Source organism: Arachis ipaensis, chromosome B04 (assembly GCF_000816755.2).
Source record: "Arachis ipaensis cultivar K30076 chromosome B04, Araip1.1, whole genome shotgun sequence".
Classification (NCBI taxonomy): domain Eukaryota; kingdom Viridiplantae; phylum Streptophyta; class Magnoliopsida; order Fabales; family Fabaceae; genus Arachis; species Arachis ipaensis.
Genome location: NC_029788.2, coordinates 122,738,189 through 122,759,309, shown reverse-complemented (window position 1 = coordinate 122,759,309; position 21,121 = coordinate 122,738,189). Strand labels below are relative to the sequence as shown.

General features: G+C 36.2%; 4 protein-coding genes across 9 annotated transcripts; 1 reads left to right on the top strand and 3 right to left on the bottom strand.

Annotated features, from left to right (window-relative positions):
* LOC107635110 lies at nucleotides 2,118-7,766 on the top strand. 6 transcript variants are annotated; one of them, XM_021121876.1, is made up of 8 exons: nucleotides 2,118-2,251; nucleotides 2,473-2,559; nucleotides 3,253-3,452; nucleotides 3,616-4,449; nucleotides 5,236-5,285; nucleotides 5,397-5,689; nucleotides 5,784-5,974; nucleotides 6,290-7,766. In XM_021121876.1, the coding sequence occupies exons 3-8, from the start codon at nucleotides 3,306-3,308 to the stop codon at nucleotides 7,556-7,558; spliced, it is 2,784 nt and encodes a 927-aa protein (XP_020977535.1). In that variant the 5' UTR covers nucleotides 2,118-2,251; nucleotides 2,473-2,559; nucleotides 3,253-3,305; the 3' UTR covers nucleotides 7,559-7,766. The 6 variants fall into 6 exon arrangements, with proteins under 6 accessions (XP_020977535.1, XP_020977533.1, XP_020977534.1 ...); XM_021121874.1 differs by having other exon boundaries at nucleotides 3,183-3,452; XM_021121875.1 differs by having other exon boundaries at nucleotides 2,155-2,297.
* LOC107635111 (wall-associated receptor kinase-like 1) lies at nucleotides 7,921-10,294 on the bottom strand. Its single transcript, XM_016338483.2, has 2 exons — nucleotides 9,412-10,294; nucleotides 7,921-9,211 (listed from the first exon to the last, which is right to left on the bottom strand). Exons 1-2 carry the CDS (start codon nucleotides 10,265-10,267, stop codon nucleotides 8,031-8,033), a joined length of 2,037 nt encoding a protein of 678 aa, XP_016193969.1. The 5' UTR covers nucleotides 10,268-10,294; the 3' UTR covers nucleotides 7,921-8,030.
* Nucleotides 11,251-12,180, bottom strand: LOC107637157 (wall-associated receptor kinase-like 6). Its single transcript, XM_021121879.1, has 2 exons — nucleotides 11,780-12,180; nucleotides 11,251-11,731 (listed from the first exon to the last, which is right to left on the bottom strand). The coding sequence occupies exons 1-2, from the start codon at nucleotides 11,887-11,889 to the stop codon at nucleotides 11,275-11,277; spliced, it is 567 nt and encodes a 188-aa protein (XP_020977538.1). The 5' UTR covers nucleotides 11,890-12,180; the 3' UTR covers nucleotides 11,251-11,274.
* On the bottom strand, nucleotides 14,188-15,514 carry LOC110271609 (7-deoxyloganetin glucosyltransferase-like). Its single transcript, XM_021122612.1, has 3 exons — nucleotides 15,509-15,514; nucleotides 15,248-15,452; nucleotides 14,188-15,161 (listed from the first exon to the last, which is right to left on the bottom strand). The coding sequence occupies exons 1-3, from the start codon at nucleotides 15,512-15,514 to the stop codon at nucleotides 14,290-14,292; spliced, it is 1,083 nt and encodes a 360-aa protein (XP_020978271.1). The 3' UTR covers nucleotides 14,188-14,289.

Below are 21,121 nucleotides of genomic sequence, written 5' to 3'. Positions count from 1 at the left end.
ATGGAAGGCAACGACAGCAGCTTCCACATTAGCATTAAGACCATGGACATCTTCAGTGGCAACATCGACATCAATTCGACACTCATCCACCCGACAATCAACAGTGGCATAAGCAAGGAAAAACAAAGAGGGCATTAACAGCTTTTCAGCGCACTAAACGGGATCAAAACAGCAGCAGTGGCCTCCTTTGAGTTCAATGACAACAACCGCAACTTCAACGACTCTAACAACAGCAACAACACTAGATCTGGCAGCTCATGTTGGAGGTAGAAGATCGACCACAGCGTTGCAAAAAAAGAAAAACCAGCGCAAGCTTCAGCAACTTCAACGGCGGCAACGGCTCCATACAACACCAACGGCAGCAAGAGGGTTTCCTCCTCCCTTGCATTCTTCTGCCTGGCACCCATTCTCTCCTTTTCTCTCTTGTACCCGGTGGCTGCAGTGGCTACCGCAACAATAATGTCAGTGGCGGCGGCCTCCATTATCACCGTCGTTGACTCCTTCCTTTCTCTTCTCATCAGTTCGTTGGTTTATGTCTCTCTCTTCCTTACTTCAATTTTATTTTCTTTCTTTCTTTCTTTTGTGGGTTACTGAAGTTCTGTGAGGGAGGGTGGAAGTGAGTGAGAGGTGAGAGAGTGTTTTGAATTAGAATTAGGGTTAGGTTTGAGAAAAAGAATAAGAGTAGTGTAGGAATTTTGATAAAATTAGAGGGTAGGGTAGTAATAAAAGAAATCAAATGTAAAATGTTTTAGAAAAAGCTTGGGACATTACATATCGATTATATTTCAATTCTTCAAGGAGGTGTGTAACTTTGGCAGTCCGCACACCTGTTTTGCTTCCATCATGTCTCAATACCATCGACAGTTGGACAACAACTTTATTTGTAGTGTCATTCTATCTCTTATCCTCCACGAATACAATAATCAAGGGATTGTCAACACAAAATTTCTGAACTGCACTGTGTTGCCAAACCCAACCTTCCTCAAGTAAGGGAGAATGATGTTTGGTGGTGCGAGAGTGTGACTAACTCATCTAGGGAGTAGTATGCGAGACCTCTATTAAAATATAAAAGATTTCAATAAAAAATCTATTTGATATAGGACATATTTGAAATTCAAAATAAAAAAAATTTAAATTTCGAAATAAAAAGATAAAAATTATAATAAGCAATTATTTCACACTTCATAATTTAGTTGGATTTAGAATTAAGCTAAATACCGTAAGTCCATAAATACATTAAGAATAATCACTAGTCTGGCCAATGAGTTATAACTCAAATGACATAGTCTCCCCATACTCAATTAAGAGGTTGCGGGTTCGAGTCTCCTATCTTTGGTAAAAAAAAAAAAAACTAGTCTAAAAAGTCGATCACTCCAATAATATGTCACGTCGCATTTAGACGGTTGATGTCATTATCTTGTATAGTTGTTTGCGCCACAATGTCTGAGTACCTCAAAAATATTAAGAGAAATGTCCAAAGAAAGAAAAAAGGAAGCTAAAGAGAGTGTGAAAGTGACATAAATCACGCAATAAACGACTTCCGTATATGAACTTTTTAATTTTAATATGGAGAGAGGGTTGGTGTATAGCAGGGTTATGGAGGTATATGGTGTTTCACTAGAGTATGAGGACTGTGCAAGACAAATCGGACCGTCCGATTGGATGTACTGTAATCCGACGGACCGAGTACAGAAAACCCTGAGTCCGATTTGAGTACTGACTCCACGTGGCAGACGGTACAGAAAATCCTGGGTTCGATTTTAGTACTCCACACAAATCGAACGGTTCAATTTGTGTCCCTCTCTCTCTGCAATAAAATTGGACCGTCCGATTTCTTCCTACTAAAACAAAAAATTCAACGCCATCACAACAGTGTATATCCTCCAATACTCCATAACTCAGCACAATTCACATGTCAAACTCATATATAAGTGTCACATCGCTTGAAATAAATAGACATTTCAAAGTGTTTTTAACTCTTTTTTTTTTGGCAATTGATTGTCAACACTCAATAGTATTTAATGAATGGTTCAGATGATATCAGAAAAAATCTAAAACAGAATATATTGTTTATTTAAAGTCAAGCAGTAATTTATTTTTATTTTTTTTGGTAAGATTATTTCGTTACTAAAAGAGAAAAAGAAAATTTACAGAGTCCACTTGTGGAACTACGTAATTGTGAAAGTACTAGAGAGTAAAGACACGCACGCAGAGAGAGAGAGAGAGACAAGAGACACAAACATTGGAAAAGGTTTTTGCTTTCACTCCTCTCACCTCTGTTTCTCCTTTCATCTTTTGTAAGCTGCTTCTGCTTCTTGTTCTTGTTTTGCTTTACTTTTTCTTTTGGTTTTGGTTTTATACTCATAGCTTCTTTTTTTTTATTGTTTATTGATTTTCTTTTTCTGTAGTGTTCACTATTTGGTATTTGCTAAAGATTGATTCTTTTTAAATTTTTTTGGTTGCTAACTGCAGAAATTTACAATTTTTCTTCTGGGGTGTTGTGAAAATAAAGGAAAATGGCTGATTGAGGATGAACTTGAAAGCTCATGATTCTGCAGTGTAAGTGAACTTGTTCTCGTGCTGGGTCTAACTGCAAGAACTCAACTTTTTAATTTTCTTTTGTCTATTTTTTAATGTGTTTAGAGGGAAAATATGGCGGGGTTTATGTCTGAAATTTCTCAGGTTTCAATTTATGTGTTATGCTCCAGCCAAAAAAGGAGCATTTATGAATATTCTTTTGAAATAATGAAGTGTTGATTATGGTGTGACTTGGTAGAGTTGAGGCTACGATAATGCTTTCTAGAATAGTGTTTCTGTGTTTTTTCTTATGAAAAGAAAGGACCTTGTTCATTTACAAATCCATTCAATGGATTTTGGATGGCTTAATGTGTTATATGAGAAAATATTTCATGGTTTAGGGTTAAGAGAGTATGGCCATTGAAATGGGGAAAAAAAGAATCCTTTTTCTTAATGGACCAAGTATTGATTTTGGTCGAAGTTCGGCAAGTTTCTTCTGGAATTTGCGGTTGCTCTTGGAGAAGGAACTTGTCGAGAGTTGTTGAATTCTAGAGTTTCTTCATATTCATAATGTTCTATTCATTTAACACTTTATGCTTTTCCTTATCTGTCATTTTAGCGTATCCCTTTTAAGTTTTAACTTTGTCTTTGTACCCTTTTTTCAGTGCTCATTTTACATTCCCAGCTTAGCCAACCATCATGCACATTGTAACCTAACTGAAATTTTGACATTAGTACTTCGAAGCATAGCATCAAGAATTGTAGAAGCTGTATTCACATAGGTATAAATGTTCGGCCGCAAAGTGTTCCTAACATACAAAAGAAAGCGACAATCATCTTCTGAAGATGCCCATAATTGTTCTTTATCTGCACAAGATAAACATGACAAGCAAACTGCTGAGAAGGCAATGGAAAAGAATGAAGAGAAACGGATGGTGAGATTTCCTCAAATGAAACTTCTGAATGCTTTGATTTCTACATGTAGCATTTTCTCTTTATTATTGTATTTATACTAAATAAGTGAATTTGATATACATTTCTATGACTAAAATGCGAAACATATGTTTATTTATTACACTTTATTTTCTTGCCAAGCAGCGAGGTTGTTCATCATGGCTCCCGGTTCGCAAACCTGACAGCCTTAAGTCTGGAGAGCAAGGAAATTGTGATGCAACAAAAGTCATGGTTACTAGGTCTAGATCATTTTCATCAAGGCATCAATGCGAGGATACCTCAGAGACGGCGAGGGATGCTGGTGAATTACTTGCTGTACACGCAGAAAAGGCTTCAAAGAATGCTTCTGGTCCTCCTGGAGATTCCTGTGCCACTGAAATCTCTAAGAACGAATTTAGCAATTGTCCAAATATACAATGCACTCCCCCTTCAGTTAAATTGGATGCCGGGAATGGTTTGAATTTAGTTGGCTCAGAGGCATGCATTACAAGGGAATGCAGCTCTCCAAAAGGCAATGAATCTTCTGTATTGAATAAGTCAAGAATAGAAGAATTTACTGATTCACAGTTAAAAGATGGTTTCATTAACCCATCTCGACGTAAGGTTATAAAGACTAAGTTGGGCACCCCATTAATTACCTTCAATCGATGCCATAAAAGAAAAAAAGATTCAGATGCAACCGATGGACAAAGCGAATTATTGCACGGGAAGGAAAATATATCAGCGCTAGCCAAGTGGAGCATGCTTGTTGATGTTAATGCCAGCGCTAGTTCTACGAATGAATCATCTTGTGAGGAATGTCCTGTAGATAAAGTACCAGACCTTAATCAATCAGTGGATCATTTGGAAAGAGGGAAGCTGTTGAATCAAATCCAAAATGAAGCATCCTCTAAAAGCTGCTCTACGGTTTTTCTGGCTGACCTTAATCAATCAGCTGAGCTTTCAGAAAGAGGGGTGCTTAATCAAGCTAGAGAAAAAGTATGGCTTTCTGGTGATTTTCTCAAACCTTTGATTTGTTAATATAAAAATCTAAATGCTGTGGACTTGCAAATTTTATGATAGCCAAATGTTTTAGGAGGATTCTAGTTCATAGAACATAGAAGCTTGTTTTGTAGTAATATTCCAACTATTATCTAAGAATTCCTTTCTCCCCTTAGCTGATCTATGTATTAACTTATCAATGCAACGAAGCATGGGGATGATAGTATGTTATCTAAAGTTTTACACACATTATCACTTTGAAAATGAGGTTTAAGCTGTTGTGTTAACATCTTCTTTGGCTACTTTATATTATTGGGGAGCATGTAGTTCTAGTGTAGAAGATAACCTAATGTTGTCAAAGGAAACATTAGTTAAGTATTTTTTATCATTGGGTTTGTGTTCTATATATAATTTCTATCTTTGAATTTTAACTACCATGATCCTGTAATTCGATCCAAATTAATAATTCTTTATCATACTTCAATATAGTATTCCAAATCCTCATCTAAAACTTTTCATGCTTTCGAAGGGATGTAGTAATGTAGTGGCAAGGAAATCGGTCAAAATGGTAGATAGCTCTGAGGACATCAGAGTTACACACTAGGCAGATTGAAGAGATCTCTAAAATATTAGGCAACGAGGCTGACAATCTTGAATATGAAATCTGCTCAACTGTCGAATCACTGACGAGTTCATGACAATTTGTGTTTTGCTTGTCTATCGGTAAAACAGTTAATTATATAGGCCTGATATGAATCACACTAGTTTTTTATTTTATGACAGGTAGAAAATGCACACCATCCGGACACTTCGGGAGTTGTTTCCGCAACATGGTATATTTCCATACAAGTCAATGCTGCCTACATTTTTCCATTATGAAATCCATTAGAAAGCATTAGTTGTGGCAGATAAAAAATAGAATATTAATGTGTTCACTGTAACAGTGTGACACCTTTGGGGGAGCAACTGCATCATGGCGAGGACATAGACAAAACCGGTACCATTGCAATAGAACCAGGCCAGAGTTGCCTAATTCAAAAGGATGCTGAACATATGCATAAGGATTGTGAAGGAGTTTCTATTAATGTTGACTCTAGTGATCCCTGCCCAACCACAACTGCTGATCAGGAACTAGAGTCCGAGCCGTCTGTAAGAGAGGCCATGCAAAATGGTACATGTGATGATGCGGAAAAAACCGGAGGACTCCGTGAATTTGACCTGCTTGTTGACTCTTCAGGTACATTTTCTCAGTTAGTGCTAAACATGTAGTTATTGATGATCAACATTTGTTGAAAAAAAGGCTTAACCTGCATTTCTTTCAATTTACTTAAAAGAGCTCACATATCATATTTTATGTGATGCAGATGAGAACATAGTTGATTTAAACTTGGGTGTTGGCAAACATCCCGTAGATTTGAAGATGACAACTCCTGCGGACAAATTGGCCTCTATAAGCAGTAGTTCTGCCACTGTGGAAGATCAAATTTCTCCATTGGAATTGTTAAATGTCAAAGATACACAGGTAGAAATAAATGCCTTTGCTTCTCTATGAATGTAAATAAGATTGAGTTTACACAAAAGTAATTGTATGTTGTTTCATTGAAATGATAGTGTTGCCATTGATTGATATTTATTATGGGTTCAGGCACAAGTTAATGTTGCTAGCAATAGAAAGTTTTAAATAGTTTACTTTAATAAATGCACAACAAATGCATTGAGAATTTAAATTTTGCATCGTTTTCTATAAAAGCTTTCTTAATTGATAATTTTATCATGTGCCCTTAGGGCACATGTTAGTTAAACCATAAATTTAGTTCTTGTTTTCTTGAATATACAGATGATTCCAGAAGGAACATCCAGTGATGTTTGCTCAATCATTGCTCAACCTCAGTCAACTGGTAGCATGATGTCTAGCAAAAGAATGAATGTTCAACAAAGTAAAATTATTCGATCGGAACCTGTGCCAACAGTTTCGCTTTCTTTGGGTTTGTCTTTACCTGTTGAGCCTAACATTGGAGGTTGTGATTCCATTACTTGCTTGTCACTATTGCCTTTGCCAAATTCATTGAGTGAAACCAAAGGTTCTGTACAAGACATGTTATCTGAATATTCAGCAAGCCGAAAACCGTGGCATCGCCGACACAAAATGATGCTTGAGAGCATTGTAAGCAGAGCAAGATCTTTGAATGAAAGGGGCATTTTTCAAGATAACTTGGTGCCACACCCAACCATGTGGTCTGAAGAGGAGCTGGATTATCTCTGGATTGGTGTGAGGAGACATGGTAAGGGGAATTGGGACGCCATGCTAAGGGATCCAAGACTGAGGTTTTCGCCGTTAAGGTTAGCAAAGGACCTTGCTGATCGTTGGGAGGATGAACAATTAAAAGTTTTGAATGATGTTGCTTTTCCACAGTTCATGTATCCAAAAGCCGCATCATTGGAAGGAAACTTCTGCTTAGATCCTAAAGCAAGTTTTTGGAGAGAAAGTGCAATAGACAATACTAAGCTTTCGCCGGAAGATATGTTTTCTTACAGGGACAGTAATACCCTAAAGAAATCCCGTGCTCGGTTAAATTCTCATGGTAACACCACCGGACGGAATCATAGGCCGGGCTTTCATTCTAGGAAGGCCTCTTACAACAAAAGTGCAGATAATTATGAATGGGGATCTTTTCCTGGGAGCTTGAGTCTTCCCAGAGAAAATTCTTATTCAAATGATTTTCCCTTTAACTTTTCCACAGGAAACAGTAATTTACCTCACTGGCTGAGAGAAGCAATTTTCGCTCCTCCTTTAAAGTCAGTTGAGCCGAACCTGGCTCCGGCCACAGCCGTTTCTTTGAGTTCTCATCCGGAGCATGGCTTGGATGCCGGGAAGTCTAGCTTTGTGCCTCAAAATAGGTTGAATGGTTTGGGAACAACTGAGCCACAAATGTCAAATCAAAATGGTTCTTCTCAGTGTGCAACCTATTCAAGAAGAAGATTTGGGATGATGAAAGTGAATAAGCCATTGGAGCAACATGTCAAGAAATCAGATGCCTTAATCATTATTGATAGTGACACATCTTCTGAAGAGACCATATCTGATGATAACCGTTCCAGCTTATAACAAACACCAATAAATAAGTGTCTGATGTGGATAACCTTGTTTAATTTATGCTGTTAGCTGTAGAAAAAGTTTGTAGAGGAATGTTCCATATTGTAGATCAGCTATTTGTAAAAATGTAGGGGATCATGTGGACCTTATGCTAAGTGAATGTTGTTTTTCTTATTTTAATTGAAATTGTCAGGGCTTCCTAAGCTTCAAATGCTTAAAATTTACCAATGAGAGGAAAAGAGAATGGAAACTGCTTCATAGCCAGAAAATTTATCAGAATATACTTTATAGAATTATGTACAAATGTGATAGGAGCAGTTCTAATATTTTAACAACATATGTGATAAGCCAAGTCTCTAGCCTTGCTAAAAAAATTTGAAAAAAATTTCTCTGTCATAACCAAATACATATACAACTGAAGGGTTTTCTCTATGATGTAGCCAACATTTTCATGAACAGATATCTGGGGTGTCAATCAGGCATCTTAGAAGGATGTGGACTCCATTTGTAGGGATACCAAAATGCTTTCCTCTCCAGATTCTTGAATTGGTCCCCTGGTGGTGTGGCTAGGTGATCCACCATCTTCAGGCGAGATGCGGTCAAGGTCGATAAGTACGGAACTCTGTGCTGTTCTCAATGCTTCTAGTTCCGCTGAAACTTCTTTCATGGTTGGTCTTTTCTTCCCACTGAGTCTCAAGCATCTCATTGCAAGATTTGCAATGGCAAGAATGTGATCTTCCCTTGCTTCCTTGAGCACTTTGGCATCCAGAATTTCAGAAAGCTGGTTCTCCTTCATCAGAGAAATGAATTCTGCTATCAGATGCTGACCCTCATCTTGTAACAATGAAAGTGGTTTCCTCCCAGTTATGAGCTCAACAAGTACAACTCCGAAACTATACACATCACTTCTATCTGTATATTGATTGGACTGAAAATACTCAGGATCTATGTACCCAAAAGTTCCTCTTACTGCAGTTGTCAAGTGAGTATTATCCAATGGAAGTGATTTAGATGTTCCAAAATCAGAAACTTTAGCACTGTAGTTGCTGTCTAGGAGTATGTTTGAAGGTTTGATGTCTCTATGGAAGATAGGAACAGAAGCTGCAGAATGCATATAGGCCACTGCTCCAGCTACCTCACAAGCAATTCGAAGGCGGCCATCCCATGAAAGCGATGATGACTCGTCCTCTTTCACATGAATATGGTCAGAAAGTGTTCCATTTGGAATAAATTCATAGACAAGTAATGGTGCTTCTGTCTCAAGACAACACCCCAAGAGTTTAACAATGTTCCTGTGGTTAATCTGTGATAGAATCACAACTTCATTGACAAAAGTCTGTATCTGGTTCCTTTCCATCTCTTTTGATCTCTTAACGGCGACTATGGTTCCGTCTGGTAACATTCCTTTGTAGACCGTGCCAAAGCCGCCTTGACCAAGGAACCTACTCTGGTTGTAGTTATCTGTTGCTCTCTTCAGCTCCTCCTCGGTAAAAAGCTTTGTCCTTTGTCCATTTGTATAAGATGAGACCTTCTCTTGTAGCAAGTAGCCACCATTTTGCTTGAACAGCTTTTCTTTATGAAGTTTTTCTCTCTTTTTCTGTATGCATTGGTACAGCTTATAACCAAGAAGAAACAAACAGAGAAAGCCAGCACCAATGCCAACACCTGCAAATACATGAGTAACAAACATGCAAATTTTAGGAGGATATATCATAATTGCTAAACTTAGATATGGCAAATAATATAAACTAAGCCTTTTCTCCTTAATAGTATCAGCTATAGCCTACATGCTATATAGGCCTAAAGCCATGCTAACATAGCTATATTCAATTGCTGTGAGGGTTAAGACATATACATATATATACCTAGTGCTGCAACCAATTTAGCAGGAAATTTTTGACCATCTGATTCTTCACAGTTGAGTCCTATGAGGCTTGAATTTGTGACATCTCCCTGAGAACATGTACAATAGAAACTCTCTGGATCATCTTTGCAGCTCTTACCCCTCAATGGAATCAAAATCGGAGTCCTCGCCATAAGGCTCAAGCTTCTGTTTCCATTTGATGTCTGGTTCAGCTCATTGGCATCAAGAATACTTTGTTCATCAACACCATAAGTCTCTCCTATTGACTTGATTGTGTCGCCTTCGCCAAGCGAGTAAACGAGCAATGATGTCACGCCTTTTGCTGTTTGGTTTGCAGTTGGACAAGCACATAGCATGGGAACTGTGAGCTGAGCACCAATGGCAATGTTGACAGAAGCATAGTAGTTCTGTCCCATCAAAGCCTGGCATGTTGTGAGGCCTTGGTAAGTAGTGTTCACTAACATGAAATATGTGTCATCCTTATTGACTGTGTAAAAAGCATTGTGTTGATAAATATTTCCAGAACAGGAGCAAGACACAGGAACAATGATTGATTTGTTGGTAGGAATTTTTTTATTACTTGAAATTTTGTTGATGGAGGATACTGTGGATTCTTCAGAAGCAAGAAGATTTGCAATGGTTTGAGGGGTGTTATAGGGAGGTTTGGACCTGTAAACTAAGAAGGAAGTGCATGATTTTTTAGGACTATTGCACAGGTACCCTTTTGGTGTGGAAGGGTTGCTGGAGCAGTCAAAGACAGTTTCATTGAGGAATTGTTGTTGGCAATGGAGATATTGAGGAAATAGAGATAAGAGAATGAAGATTGTGAAAATAATGTTGAGGTAGTGAAGCTCCATGATCCTCTTTGATCTTCTATGGAGAAGACAAGAACATAGATGAGTTGCACTTTGTTCTTTTTTATGTTACCAATAGTAGATACTAGATACTTTAATAAGTTTTATCAAAAAGAATTCAAAGATACCATGTCAAATTGAAAAGAGTAACTATTTGGACTTGTAATGTCTGACAACAACAGCACTGCTGTTTGGAATAAGTTTGTAAGCATTAGGCAGGGTTGTTTTAGTATTTTCTTATCCTTCTTTACACTTTCCTAAGCAACATGACTAGAAAATATTGGCTATTTGATAATTCAAAGTTGGAGGCTTGGAAGATATTTGACTCATACAAATTTGGAACAAGTATACCAATAATAACCTTCAGAGTGAGTTACTTTGAGTAAAAGAATTTTCCTCTTGTTTTAAGAGCTCAACATTTCCAATATGAATTTTCTTTTTGTTTGAAGTGTTAGCGTTCAATCAATCCTTGTGATTGAATATTCAGAATTCATCATGTGAAGTCAAATGATCAAACAAGATGAATGGTAATTCATGGTCTTAGGGAACACACACTTCATGCATATGAAAAATAATGACCAAAAATTGAAACACAAGTCATAACTAACATAGAATCAGTTATTAATATAACATCTCAGAAGGATGAGGACTCCATTTGTAATTGTAATGACAGCAAAATGCTCTCCACTGCATATTCTTGTACTACACTATTGTTGTGTTTATGCAATAATTTTTCATCATTGTTTGTTGATTCAACATGATGATGATCATGGTTATTAACCAACATGGAACTTTGTACCTTCCTCAATGATTCCAACTCAGCTGAAACCTCTTCCATTGTTGGCCTTTTTCTCCCATTTAGCCTCAAACACCTCATTGCAAGATTTGAATTGCAACAATCTCATCCTTCTTAGCTTCCTTCAATACCTTGGGATCCAAGATATCACAAACTTTGTTCTCCTTCATAACAGAAATGAATTCAGCAATCAAATTCTGACCCTCATCTTCTTCTATAAACGAAACGGCTTCTTCCCAGTTATGATTTCAACAAGCACAACTCCAAAACTATACATGTCACTCTTATCCGAAAATTGACTAGATTGGAAATATTCAGGGTCGATGTATCCGAAAGTTCCTCCTATTTGTGTTGTCAAGTGAGTCTTGTCTTGTGGCAATGATCTTGATGTTCCAAAATCAGACACTTTTGCACTATAGTTACTATCTAAGAGTATGTTAGTAGGTTTGATATCTCTATGGAAGATGGGAATTGAAGCTGAAGAATGCATATAAGCCACTGCTCCGGCTACCTCGCATGCGATTCCAAGCCGGCTATCCCATGAAAGTGGTGAAGATGATTCATGGGGTTTGCTATGAATATGTTGTGCAAGTGTTCCATTTGGAATGAACTCATAGACTAGTAATGGTGCTTCTGTCTCAAGACAGAAGCCCAAGAGCTTCACAATGTTCCTGTTATTAGTTAGTTATTACTTGATTGTGATATTTGAGCTTCAATACCTGTGATTAATCTGTGATAAAATGACAACTTCATTGACAAAAGTCTCAATCTGGTTCCTCTCAATCTCCTTAGATCTCTTAACAGCTACTATGGTTCCATCTGGTAGCATTCCTTTGTAGACTTTTCCATATCCACCTTGACCAAGAAACCTGCTCCAGTTGTAGTTATCTGTTGCTCTTTGAAGCTCCTCAGCTGTGAAAAGCTTTATTATTACCTTTTGGGATCCATTTCCATGTGATGATGACACTTTCTCTTGTAACAAGTAGCCACCATTCTGTTTGAATAGCTTTTCCTTGTGAATCCTTTCTCTCTTTTTCTGTATGTATTGGTATAGTTTATAACCCAAGAGAAACAAACAAAGAAAGCCTACACCAATGCCAACACCTGCAAAAATCAAACAATGCTAGTCTTATAACATAAATTATTCATGTAGAAATCAAGATTTCAATGGAAGTATATTTTACTTGAAAAATAGAGAGAGTTTAGATAAAAAAAGAATACCAATTCAAACAACCAATTTGGCAGGAAATTTTTGACCATCAGACTCATCACAATAAATCCCCTTTAAGCTTCCATCAGCAAGGAATTCCTTAGAACAGTTACAATAGAAACTATTTGGATCCTCTTTGCAACTCTTTCCTCTTAGAGGAACCAAGATAGGAGTTAAGGCCAAGAGGGTGAAGCTGCTACTATTTTTACTTTGTGGCTTATTAGCCTCTAACATACTTTGTTCACCAACACCATAAGATTCTCCTATGGACTTCAAGGTGTGACCATAGTTGATCAAATCAACCAATAAGGAAGTGACACCTGTTGAAGTTTGATTTTCTGTTGGACAAGCACATAACAAAGGAACTGTGAGTTCAGCACCAATTGGAAGTCCATTAGGGGGATAGTAATTCTGCCCCATCAATGCTTGGCATGTTGTTAGTCCTTGGTAAGTTGTTTTTACCTATGACACATGAATACAAATACGATACGATACGATACGTAAATACGTGAATTTTTGAAAATAGAAAATACTGAAAATGAAATCAGAAAATGAAAACGTAAACCAAACGGATATACATAGCATACATTCATGAAAGGAAATGAGTCACACATTTAAGAATCAAAATTGAGCCTTTGGTAGCATTATATATGTGGATGATAGATTCTCACCAATTCAAAGACTTGAAAAGAAGATTTTTGAATATTATTCCTAAACTAGAATGAGACTCGCGTAATTCGCGGATGGTAAATTAATGATAGTATATAATAAATATTAAAAATGGCTATGTTTTGTAGAATTAAATTAAATATGTGTGAACTAAAGTTAAATTTGAAAGGTGTTTTGTTTAAAATAATTTATAGTACAAAAGATTTGGATGTTGGAGTTGTATAAAGTGACATTTTTATTTGGTAGGTTAATTTTTGCATTTGTTTTAGTTGATGGATTTAGTCTTCTTACGTGGCGCTCGTCCTCCTTTTTCTTTATTGGTTAGTGTTAGAATTGTTGCTTTCTTCTTTCTGTCGAGGTTCTTGTGAAGACATGTTCTTTATGAATTGTTGAGTTGTATGCACTTTCTATTATGTTGTTTATTCCATCTTTGCATGTATATTTTTATTCCGAAGATGTATATTGAATTTGTATAGTTGTCTTTCTTCTTAATCTCTTGATGTAGTTTTTCAATGACATCTACAAGAAAAAGAACAAAAATGTGTAGATTCTTTTAATAAGTTATTTTTAATAAGAATAATTGAAATAGTATAAAATGAAATTACCTGTTAGTATTTTTCTTTGACCCACTCTGTCAGATAATGTCGCAAGTTATGCAAATTCAAAATAGTCTTGAAAAATGTTTAAAATTGGATCTTTAATTTCTTTCACAACAATTATGAGTAAAAAGTTTGCTTTCATTATACCTTTAATTGGCCTATACAAATAATTTGTATATTTTATTTTTAAATTTTTTTATAGTATAGACTTTTTCTTCCCTGCAGTGTTAGTAAATCATCATTGAGTAAGTTTGAGATGTTGTGTAGTTCGGAAATAATTTTGTTGTGCTAAATTTGATATCATTTGAAGGAATAGTAATAAGAGACTTATATAAGTAGTTCAAATAGTATGGAATTTGAATATTTGTAACGTAAAATTTATTATGATTAATAATATTATTATTACATTTGTAATATGAATGTTTATTATATTTAATGAGTTATTTATAGAAATTAATAAATTAATTATTGGAGTTATAAATTTATTGTATTATTTATAACGGTGAGATATAATAAATGAGTTAATAGTCAATTTCGTCCCCAAAAGTGTCCTCGATCTCCATTTTCATCCCCGAAAGTCAAAATTAATCAAAAACGTCCTCGAAAGATACTCGTGTTGATCACGTTCATCCTTCCGTCTTTTCGGTTGATGAGATGGCAAACAGCCGCTTACGTGGCACGTTAACTGCCAAGCTGGCCAACGCCAGGGTGTAGGATGTTGTTGCTGACAAGATAAGTTTCGTTTAAGCCATCAAATTAGTCCTTCGAGTTTATAAACCTTAATTTCTTTCCCTTTTTGCCCCTCCATGAGTTCCCTCACAAGCTCCTCAACCTGCTCTCTCTTAACATCACACTCAATCTCCATCCCAATCCCCCATTTCTTGCATGCATAGAAGCTGTTTGTTTGTTGTTCTGCAAAGAAAGGCCAACATGCCATTGGAACTCCCTCACATATGCTCTCCAATGTTGAGTTCCACCCACAATGTATTAGAAATCTGCCAATTGATGCATGACACTGAACTTTCTCTTGTTGGCACCACCCCAATACCAATCCCCTCTCACATCTTTCAATCACATTCACATATTCATCACTTAATTTCCCATCACCATTATTATTATTATCATGCACAAGATTAGGCCTTATGACCCACAAAAAATGGTACTTGCTATTAACCAAACCCCAAGCAAATTCACTTAGTTGCTTTGGTGTCATAATCACTAAGCTACCAAAGTTCACATACACAACAGAACCTCTGTCTCTTTTATCCAACCATTCCAAGCATTTGTTGTCTTCCTTCCACAGATTCAGATCAATCGACTTCAATTGAGTATTTGAGTTTGAGAGCTGTTTGAATATCATTGATAATGGACCAATGGAGTAGACATTGGAGTATTTGGCTCTGATGGCATCCAAAACCTCTGATTCTAAGTCTTCAAAGGTGTTAAGGATAACCCCTTTGGCATGCATAGCAGTGTTCACTTTTACTATGTTGTAATTGAACATTACATTAGAAGGATTAGTAGTCCTAAGAAATGTGGGAAGGTCTTTTAGTCTTGCTCCTTTCATTGCTGGAATCCAATCAACTTTAGTATCAAGATATCCATCAAGCAGATTCTTCTCATCTGAAAAGAATAAATTTTTATTTTATTCTATTAAAAAATTGTATGATACAAATAAAAACTTGTCAAAATATAATACAAGAGAGTACCTTTCAATGGGAAATAACCTCTTTTCTGAATCTCTTCAAAGTTAATGTATCCCAGCATGCCACAGGCACTGGGAGTGAAAAATACAAAGTGAGGGATGTGGAACTCTTGAGCAACTTTCAAAGTGAACCACATAGCACCATCAGAAACTATGCAAGTAACAGGAGATTGCCATGAGTGGTTAAAGATGGAAGCGTATAAGCGTACCTACTGTTTTAATGTCAATCCGGTTAAGGGGCAGGATCTATGGGAGAAAACGCCACATCCATCCCCAGTCCCACCCCCAGTGAAGCCTAAACCTGGGAGGCCAACAAAGAAGCGAAGAAGGGACAAAGAAGAACAACCTAGTGGGTCAAAGACAAAAATGAAAAGAAAATACAACCCAATCCGGTGCATGTACTGCGGTGAGGTTGGACACAACAAGAGAGGGTGCGCAAAGAAAAAGGCTGTGGATGCTGAGGAACATGCGAAGCAGATGCAGCTACAATTGGCAGTTGTTACCCCTGCTCCACAAGGTTCTGAACCCCAAGTAAACCCTTCTCCTACTGATACTGACATTGGTACACAAGCTGAGGCACCTATGCCTTCACTTCCATCACCCACTCAGGCTGACTCAGAGAGTGACAGCAGTGACTCGGAGTGCATCCCACCAACCCAGGAGCCCCTTAAGGTAGTATCATATATCATCACTCCTAAAAAAATTTAGATGTAGCCTAATCATGTAAGAATCTCATTTGCTACTAAATTATACAGGATCAATTGATTGGTAGGCCACCTAAGTTGCAAGTGATCAAAAGAAAAGCAAGGTCAATTTCCTCCCCAAAGCATATTGCAACTGGATCTGTGGCTGTTTCTGCTGAGACCATTAAAGGGACAAGCTCCAGAACTGCTAAGCGGCTGGAAAAATTCATGACCTTTGTGCCTACTCCAGTCTTCAAGGCTCCAAGGAAGAATGATGATAAAGTTTGAGTTGTTAGGAATGTCTACTTGTTAACTCATTTTGTGTATGAAATAACATTCTGTTTGTTGCTTTTGTTTTGTGTGTGGTAATTTAGTCTATGGACAATGTATTTTGTCAGCTAACAATCTTATGACTTTGTTATGCTATTTATGTATTAAGACAATGTGACAATTAGCCATCAATGACAAGTTACTATTAAGCTTACTTATTATCTTCATTTTGTTTATGCCTCAACATAATTCATGTAAACACAGAATTAGTTCCACAGTTTATAAAATTATCCACAGTTGACAGGAAATTGCTTCCAACTTCAAATAACTACTCTCATTCAAATCAACAATTTCAATACATCATTACATGTTCATACAGCATAATCTATTCATTTAGAATTACATAAGAAACAACATATTATCACAACTACTACAAACAGCAAAATCATTAGCAGTTTCAAAGCTCTAACTTCAGCTTCCATAGTGCCCAACTTCCATGCCACCTTCACCCTCCATTCATCATACTCACCTTCAACCTCCATATCAGCTCCTGCATCTTTCTTTGTACCACACACACCCACTGCTTCAAATTCATCATCATCAACCCACTTAAAATAATTGCAGTGACTGCCCTTCTGCAATTTCATATGGGAGTAAACCAAAAAATCAGAGAACACCCAACAGAGGATAAGAACATGAAAAAGCTTTAACTTCCTTTACCATCACTCACCCGGTACCTTGGACATGCATGGAACAATCTACTCGGATTCTCCGCTGTCCCAGATTTCTTAATCACAGTCTTCAGCCCACAGAAACATGATCCATCATGAGCATTCACCCTCCTCCTTCGCATCGAAACACTGGATCCATGACTGTCGTGCGATGCATGTGACAAACCGCCACCACAACTACCATCTCCTCTCCCCATCCACGCAGCCAGCCAGGGATTATGCCTCCTAGTTACCTCTACTGCCACCGAAAGTGATCACCTCGAAGTATTTATCGTTTGTTTTGGGATTAGGGTTTATAAACTCGAAGGACTAATTTGATGGCTTAAACGAAACTTATCTTGTCAGCAACAACATCCTACACCCTGGCGTTGGCCAGCTTGGCAGTTAACGTGCCACGTAAGCGACCGTTTGCCATCTCATCAACCGAGAAGACGAAAGGACGAACGTGATCAACACGGGTATCTTTCGAGGACATTTTTGATTAATTTTGACTTTCGGGGATGAAAATGGAGATCGAGCACACTTTCGGGGACGAAATTGACTATTAACTCTATAATAAATATATAGATATGGATTTAATGTGTTTGTAGGTTACAAATTTGATTACAAATTTTTGTATATTTTTTTTTGTTGATTTGGAAATAATAGTTGATTTCGCAAAAATTGAGTGGTTGATTCTAATATTTTGCCAAGTAAACGATGTTGCTGACATGGCATTAGTAGAAAGAAAAAGATGTTTTAAAAGTAATGTGGGTAAACTTATGTATCTACTTTTATATATTAAGAATAGATTGTTTCACATAGAGAATGATTACATACAGAATATAAAGATTATTTACAACCTAATTAAGGAAAGAAAATAACAGGTAATAAAAATTATTCAAAATAAATCTGCACTAAATCTGTCCTAATATAAACAAATCTGTACTAATCTATTCTTAATATATAAAAGTAGATGCATAAGTTTATCAACATTACTTTTAAGACATTTCTTTCCTCCTACTAATGTCATGTCAGCAATATCGTTTACTTGGCAAAATTTTAGAATCAAGCACTCAACTCTTGCCAAATCAATTATTATTTCTAAATCAGCAAATAAATAAAATATAAAAATAAAAAGCTAAAAAATACAATACAATAAATTTGTAACATACAAATACATTGAATTCATATTCCTATATTTATCTTATCTTACCTTTATAAACAATACAATAAATTTATAACCCCAACAATTAATTTATTAATGTTTATAAATAACTCACTAAAGTTAATAAACATCCATATTACAAATGTCATAATAATATTATTAATCATAATAAATTTTACGTTATAAGTATTCAAATTTCATACTATTTAAACTACTTATATAAGTCTCTTATCACTATTCCTTCAAATAACATCAAATTTAGCACAAAAAAATTATTTCTGAACTACACATCTCAAACTTACTCAATAGAGCATGATTCGTTCAGAGCAGAATTATTAGAAATCGAATAATTATCAAAGATCTAATGGCCATGTAATGAGAATCTGATGATCAGGTATGACAAAAAAAACTCACAACATGCATCATACATTGATACTTACTTAAATACCATATACCTAATAATGATAACATAAATTGAATATTGGAATAGGAAAAGATCTTCACAATTTTAGCAACTATAAATGAAATTGATGACAAATTTGGATGGAACTATGTTTAGATGGAACTATGTTGAATGTAAAAAGTGTAAGAAGAAAGTATATAAAAAGGAAACAACTACATTTGTGGCACATGTAATCAAACACCACAATATCCAACAATAAAATAACTCTATATACTTTTCATAATCTCATCTATCAAATTATTAGTTACTAACGCAATACTTATTTTAGGTTCAGAATTCAATTAAAGGTTTTAGATCAAAGTGTTACAACAACTTTTGTACTATTTGATGGCGAAGCAAAAAACTTATTGGGCACAACTGCTTCAAATCTAATGACATTTCAGAAAAATAATGACATTGAAGCACCACTACATCAAGAGATTAAGGAGAAAGAAAATCATACAAATTCAAGACACATCTTCGAAAGAAGAACACACATACAATGATGGAACAAACAATACAATAGAAAGTGCATCAAACTCAACAATTCATATAGAACATGCCTTCACAAAAACCTACGACAGAAAGAAGAAAGCAACAACTCTAACAACAACCAATAAAAAAAAGGAAGACGAGCGCCACATAAGAAGACTAAGTCCATCAACTAAGACAAATGTAAAAATCAAACCACCAAATAAAAATGTCACTTTGTACAACTCCAACATCCAAATCTTTTGTATTACAAATTATTTTAAATAAAACACCTTTTAAATTTAACTTTAATTTACACGTATTTAATTTATTTCTACAAAACATAATAATTTTTAATATTTATTATATACTATCATTAATTTACCGCCTCGTGCATCGCGCGGGTATTATTCTAGTTATAGAATAATTACAACACTCCCCCTCAAGCTGCTGAATGTATATCTATCATTCGCAACTTGCAAGTAAGGTCTTTTAAGTGCTCTATGGGAAGTCCCTTAGTGAACATATCTGCCAATTGGAGTCTTGAAGGGATGTACTTGGTGGCTATAAGACCATTATCCAATTTCTCCTTAATGAAATATCGGTCTATTTCTACATCATCTAGGTTAGTTGCACAAGTGGTATTTAAGGTGTCAAGAGTCTCAAGAGTATGAGGTCTTACCTCCGGTTCAGACGAATGAAGTTGCTGTTTGACCAGGACAGGTTCTTGCTGCCTTTGTTGATATTATTTTCCAAAAAACATGTCCTCATTATTCTCCTCATTATTCTTTTCTAGTAGTGATGTTTATTCAGGGTCTTTGTTATCCTCTGGAGAAGTGAAATTCTGCAACAAGGGAAAAGGTGACGACTTAAGGAACTCAGCTTCTGGAATACTCTCCTCCTGAAGCTGAGAACTAGGAAAGTAGGACTCGGACTCATGAAATGTGACATCCTTGGAGATATAGAATCTACGACTTTGAGGATGATAGCATTTGTATCCCTTTTTGTTTGAAGCATAACCTATAAAGACACATTTGATTGCCCGAGGATCCAACTTACCCCAATGAGAACTATGAATATGAACAAAAATAGGACAGCCAAAGATACGACTTTGAAGACTACTCATAATAAGGATAGAGGGGTAAATTTTGGTCAGAAATTGAACAGGACTAACACCGTCTAGGACCCGAGATGGCAATCTATTAATCAAATAAGTGGCCGGCCGTTAGGACAGCTTCCCCCCAGTAAGACTTAAGAACAGATGTTTGGAAGAGTAATGCTCGAGTAACCTTAGGAAGATGACGATTTTTCCTTTCTGCCATCCCATTCTGTTGAAGGGTGTCTACACAGGTCAATTCATGAATAACTCCATTATCCTTAAGGAACTTGGAAAAATTTTTGTTCACATATTCTCTGCCATTATCATAACGTAATCGCTTAATCAGGCTTCCAAATTGTGTTCGAACCATTTGGTAAAAATTTTTAAACAAGTGGAAAACTTCAGATTTATCTTTCATGAGAAAGATCCAGGTAACTCGTGTACAATCATCAATAAAAGAAACAAACCACTTTGCACCAGAAATATTACTAATAGCTGAAGGTCCCCACACATCAGAATGAACAAGATCAAAAGGTTTAGAATTTTTATTATTACTGGGAGAAAAAGTAGCTCGATGGTGTTTAGCTAATTGACATACATCACATTGAAAAGACTCGACAGACACTTTTGTAAATAAAAAAGGAAATAAAGACTTTAGGGTACTAAATGGAGGATGACCAAGACGTTTATGCTGAAGCCATATCTGAGAGTTTGCCCAGGACGGTATGTTTGTCTGATGATTTGAATTAAGTGCCTTTTGTGTGGTACTCTTTTCATGCGGTAAATAGTATAACCCGTCCTGCTCTTTAGCAATTCCAATCGTCCTCCCCGTGGTAAGATCCTGAAATACACAATGAGTATGAAAAAAGGTTGCAGCACAATTTAAGTCTTTGGTAACCTTATGAATAGACAAGAGGTTAATAGATAATTTTGGAACATGAAGCACATTTTTTAAATGGATAGAAGGTTGAAGGTGGATGTTACCATATCCAGTAATAGGAATATGGGAACCGTTAGCAACAGTGATTTGTTTGT

What these genes read in the sequence shown, in the direction of transcription:
- LOC107635110 (XM_021121876.1), top strand. Translation starts at nt 3,306, where the DNA reads ATGTTCGGCCGCAAAGTGTTCCTAACATACAAAAGAAAGCGACAATCA. An exon ending in TTAATCAAGCTAGAGAAAAA is followed by an intron (nt 4,450 to 5,235) that starts GTATGGCTTTCT and finishes ATTTTATGACAG; the next exon opens with GTAGAAAATGCACACCATCC. An exon ending in GGAGTTGTTTCCGCAACATG is followed by an intron (nt 5,286 to 5,396) that starts GTATATTTCCAT and finishes TCACTGTAACAG; the next exon opens with TGTGACACCTTTGGGGGAGC.
- LOC107635111 (XM_016338483.2), bottom strand. Translation starts at nt 10,267, where the DNA reads ATGGAGCTTCACTACCTCAACATTATTTTCACAATCTTCATTCTCTTA. An exon ending in TAAATTGGTTGCAGCACTAG is followed by an intron (nt 9,212 to 9,411) that starts GTATATATATGT and finishes ATGTATTTGCAG; the next exon opens with GTGTTGGCATTGGTGCTGGC.
- LOC107637157 (XM_021121879.1), bottom strand. Translation starts at nt 11,889, where the DNA reads ATGCTACCAGATGGAACCATAGTAGCTGTTAAGAGATCTAAGGAGATT. An exon ending in TTATCACAGATTAATCACAG is followed by an intron (nt 11,732 to 11,779) that starts GTATTGAAGCTC and finishes AACTAATAACAG; the next exon opens with GAACATTGTGAAGCTCTTGG.
- LOC110271609 (XM_021122612.1), bottom strand. An exon ending in AGGTTATTTCCCATTGAAAG is followed by an intron (nt 15,162 to 15,247) that starts GTACTCTCTTGT and finishes TATTCTTTTCAG; the next exon opens with ATGAGAAGAATCTGCTTGAT.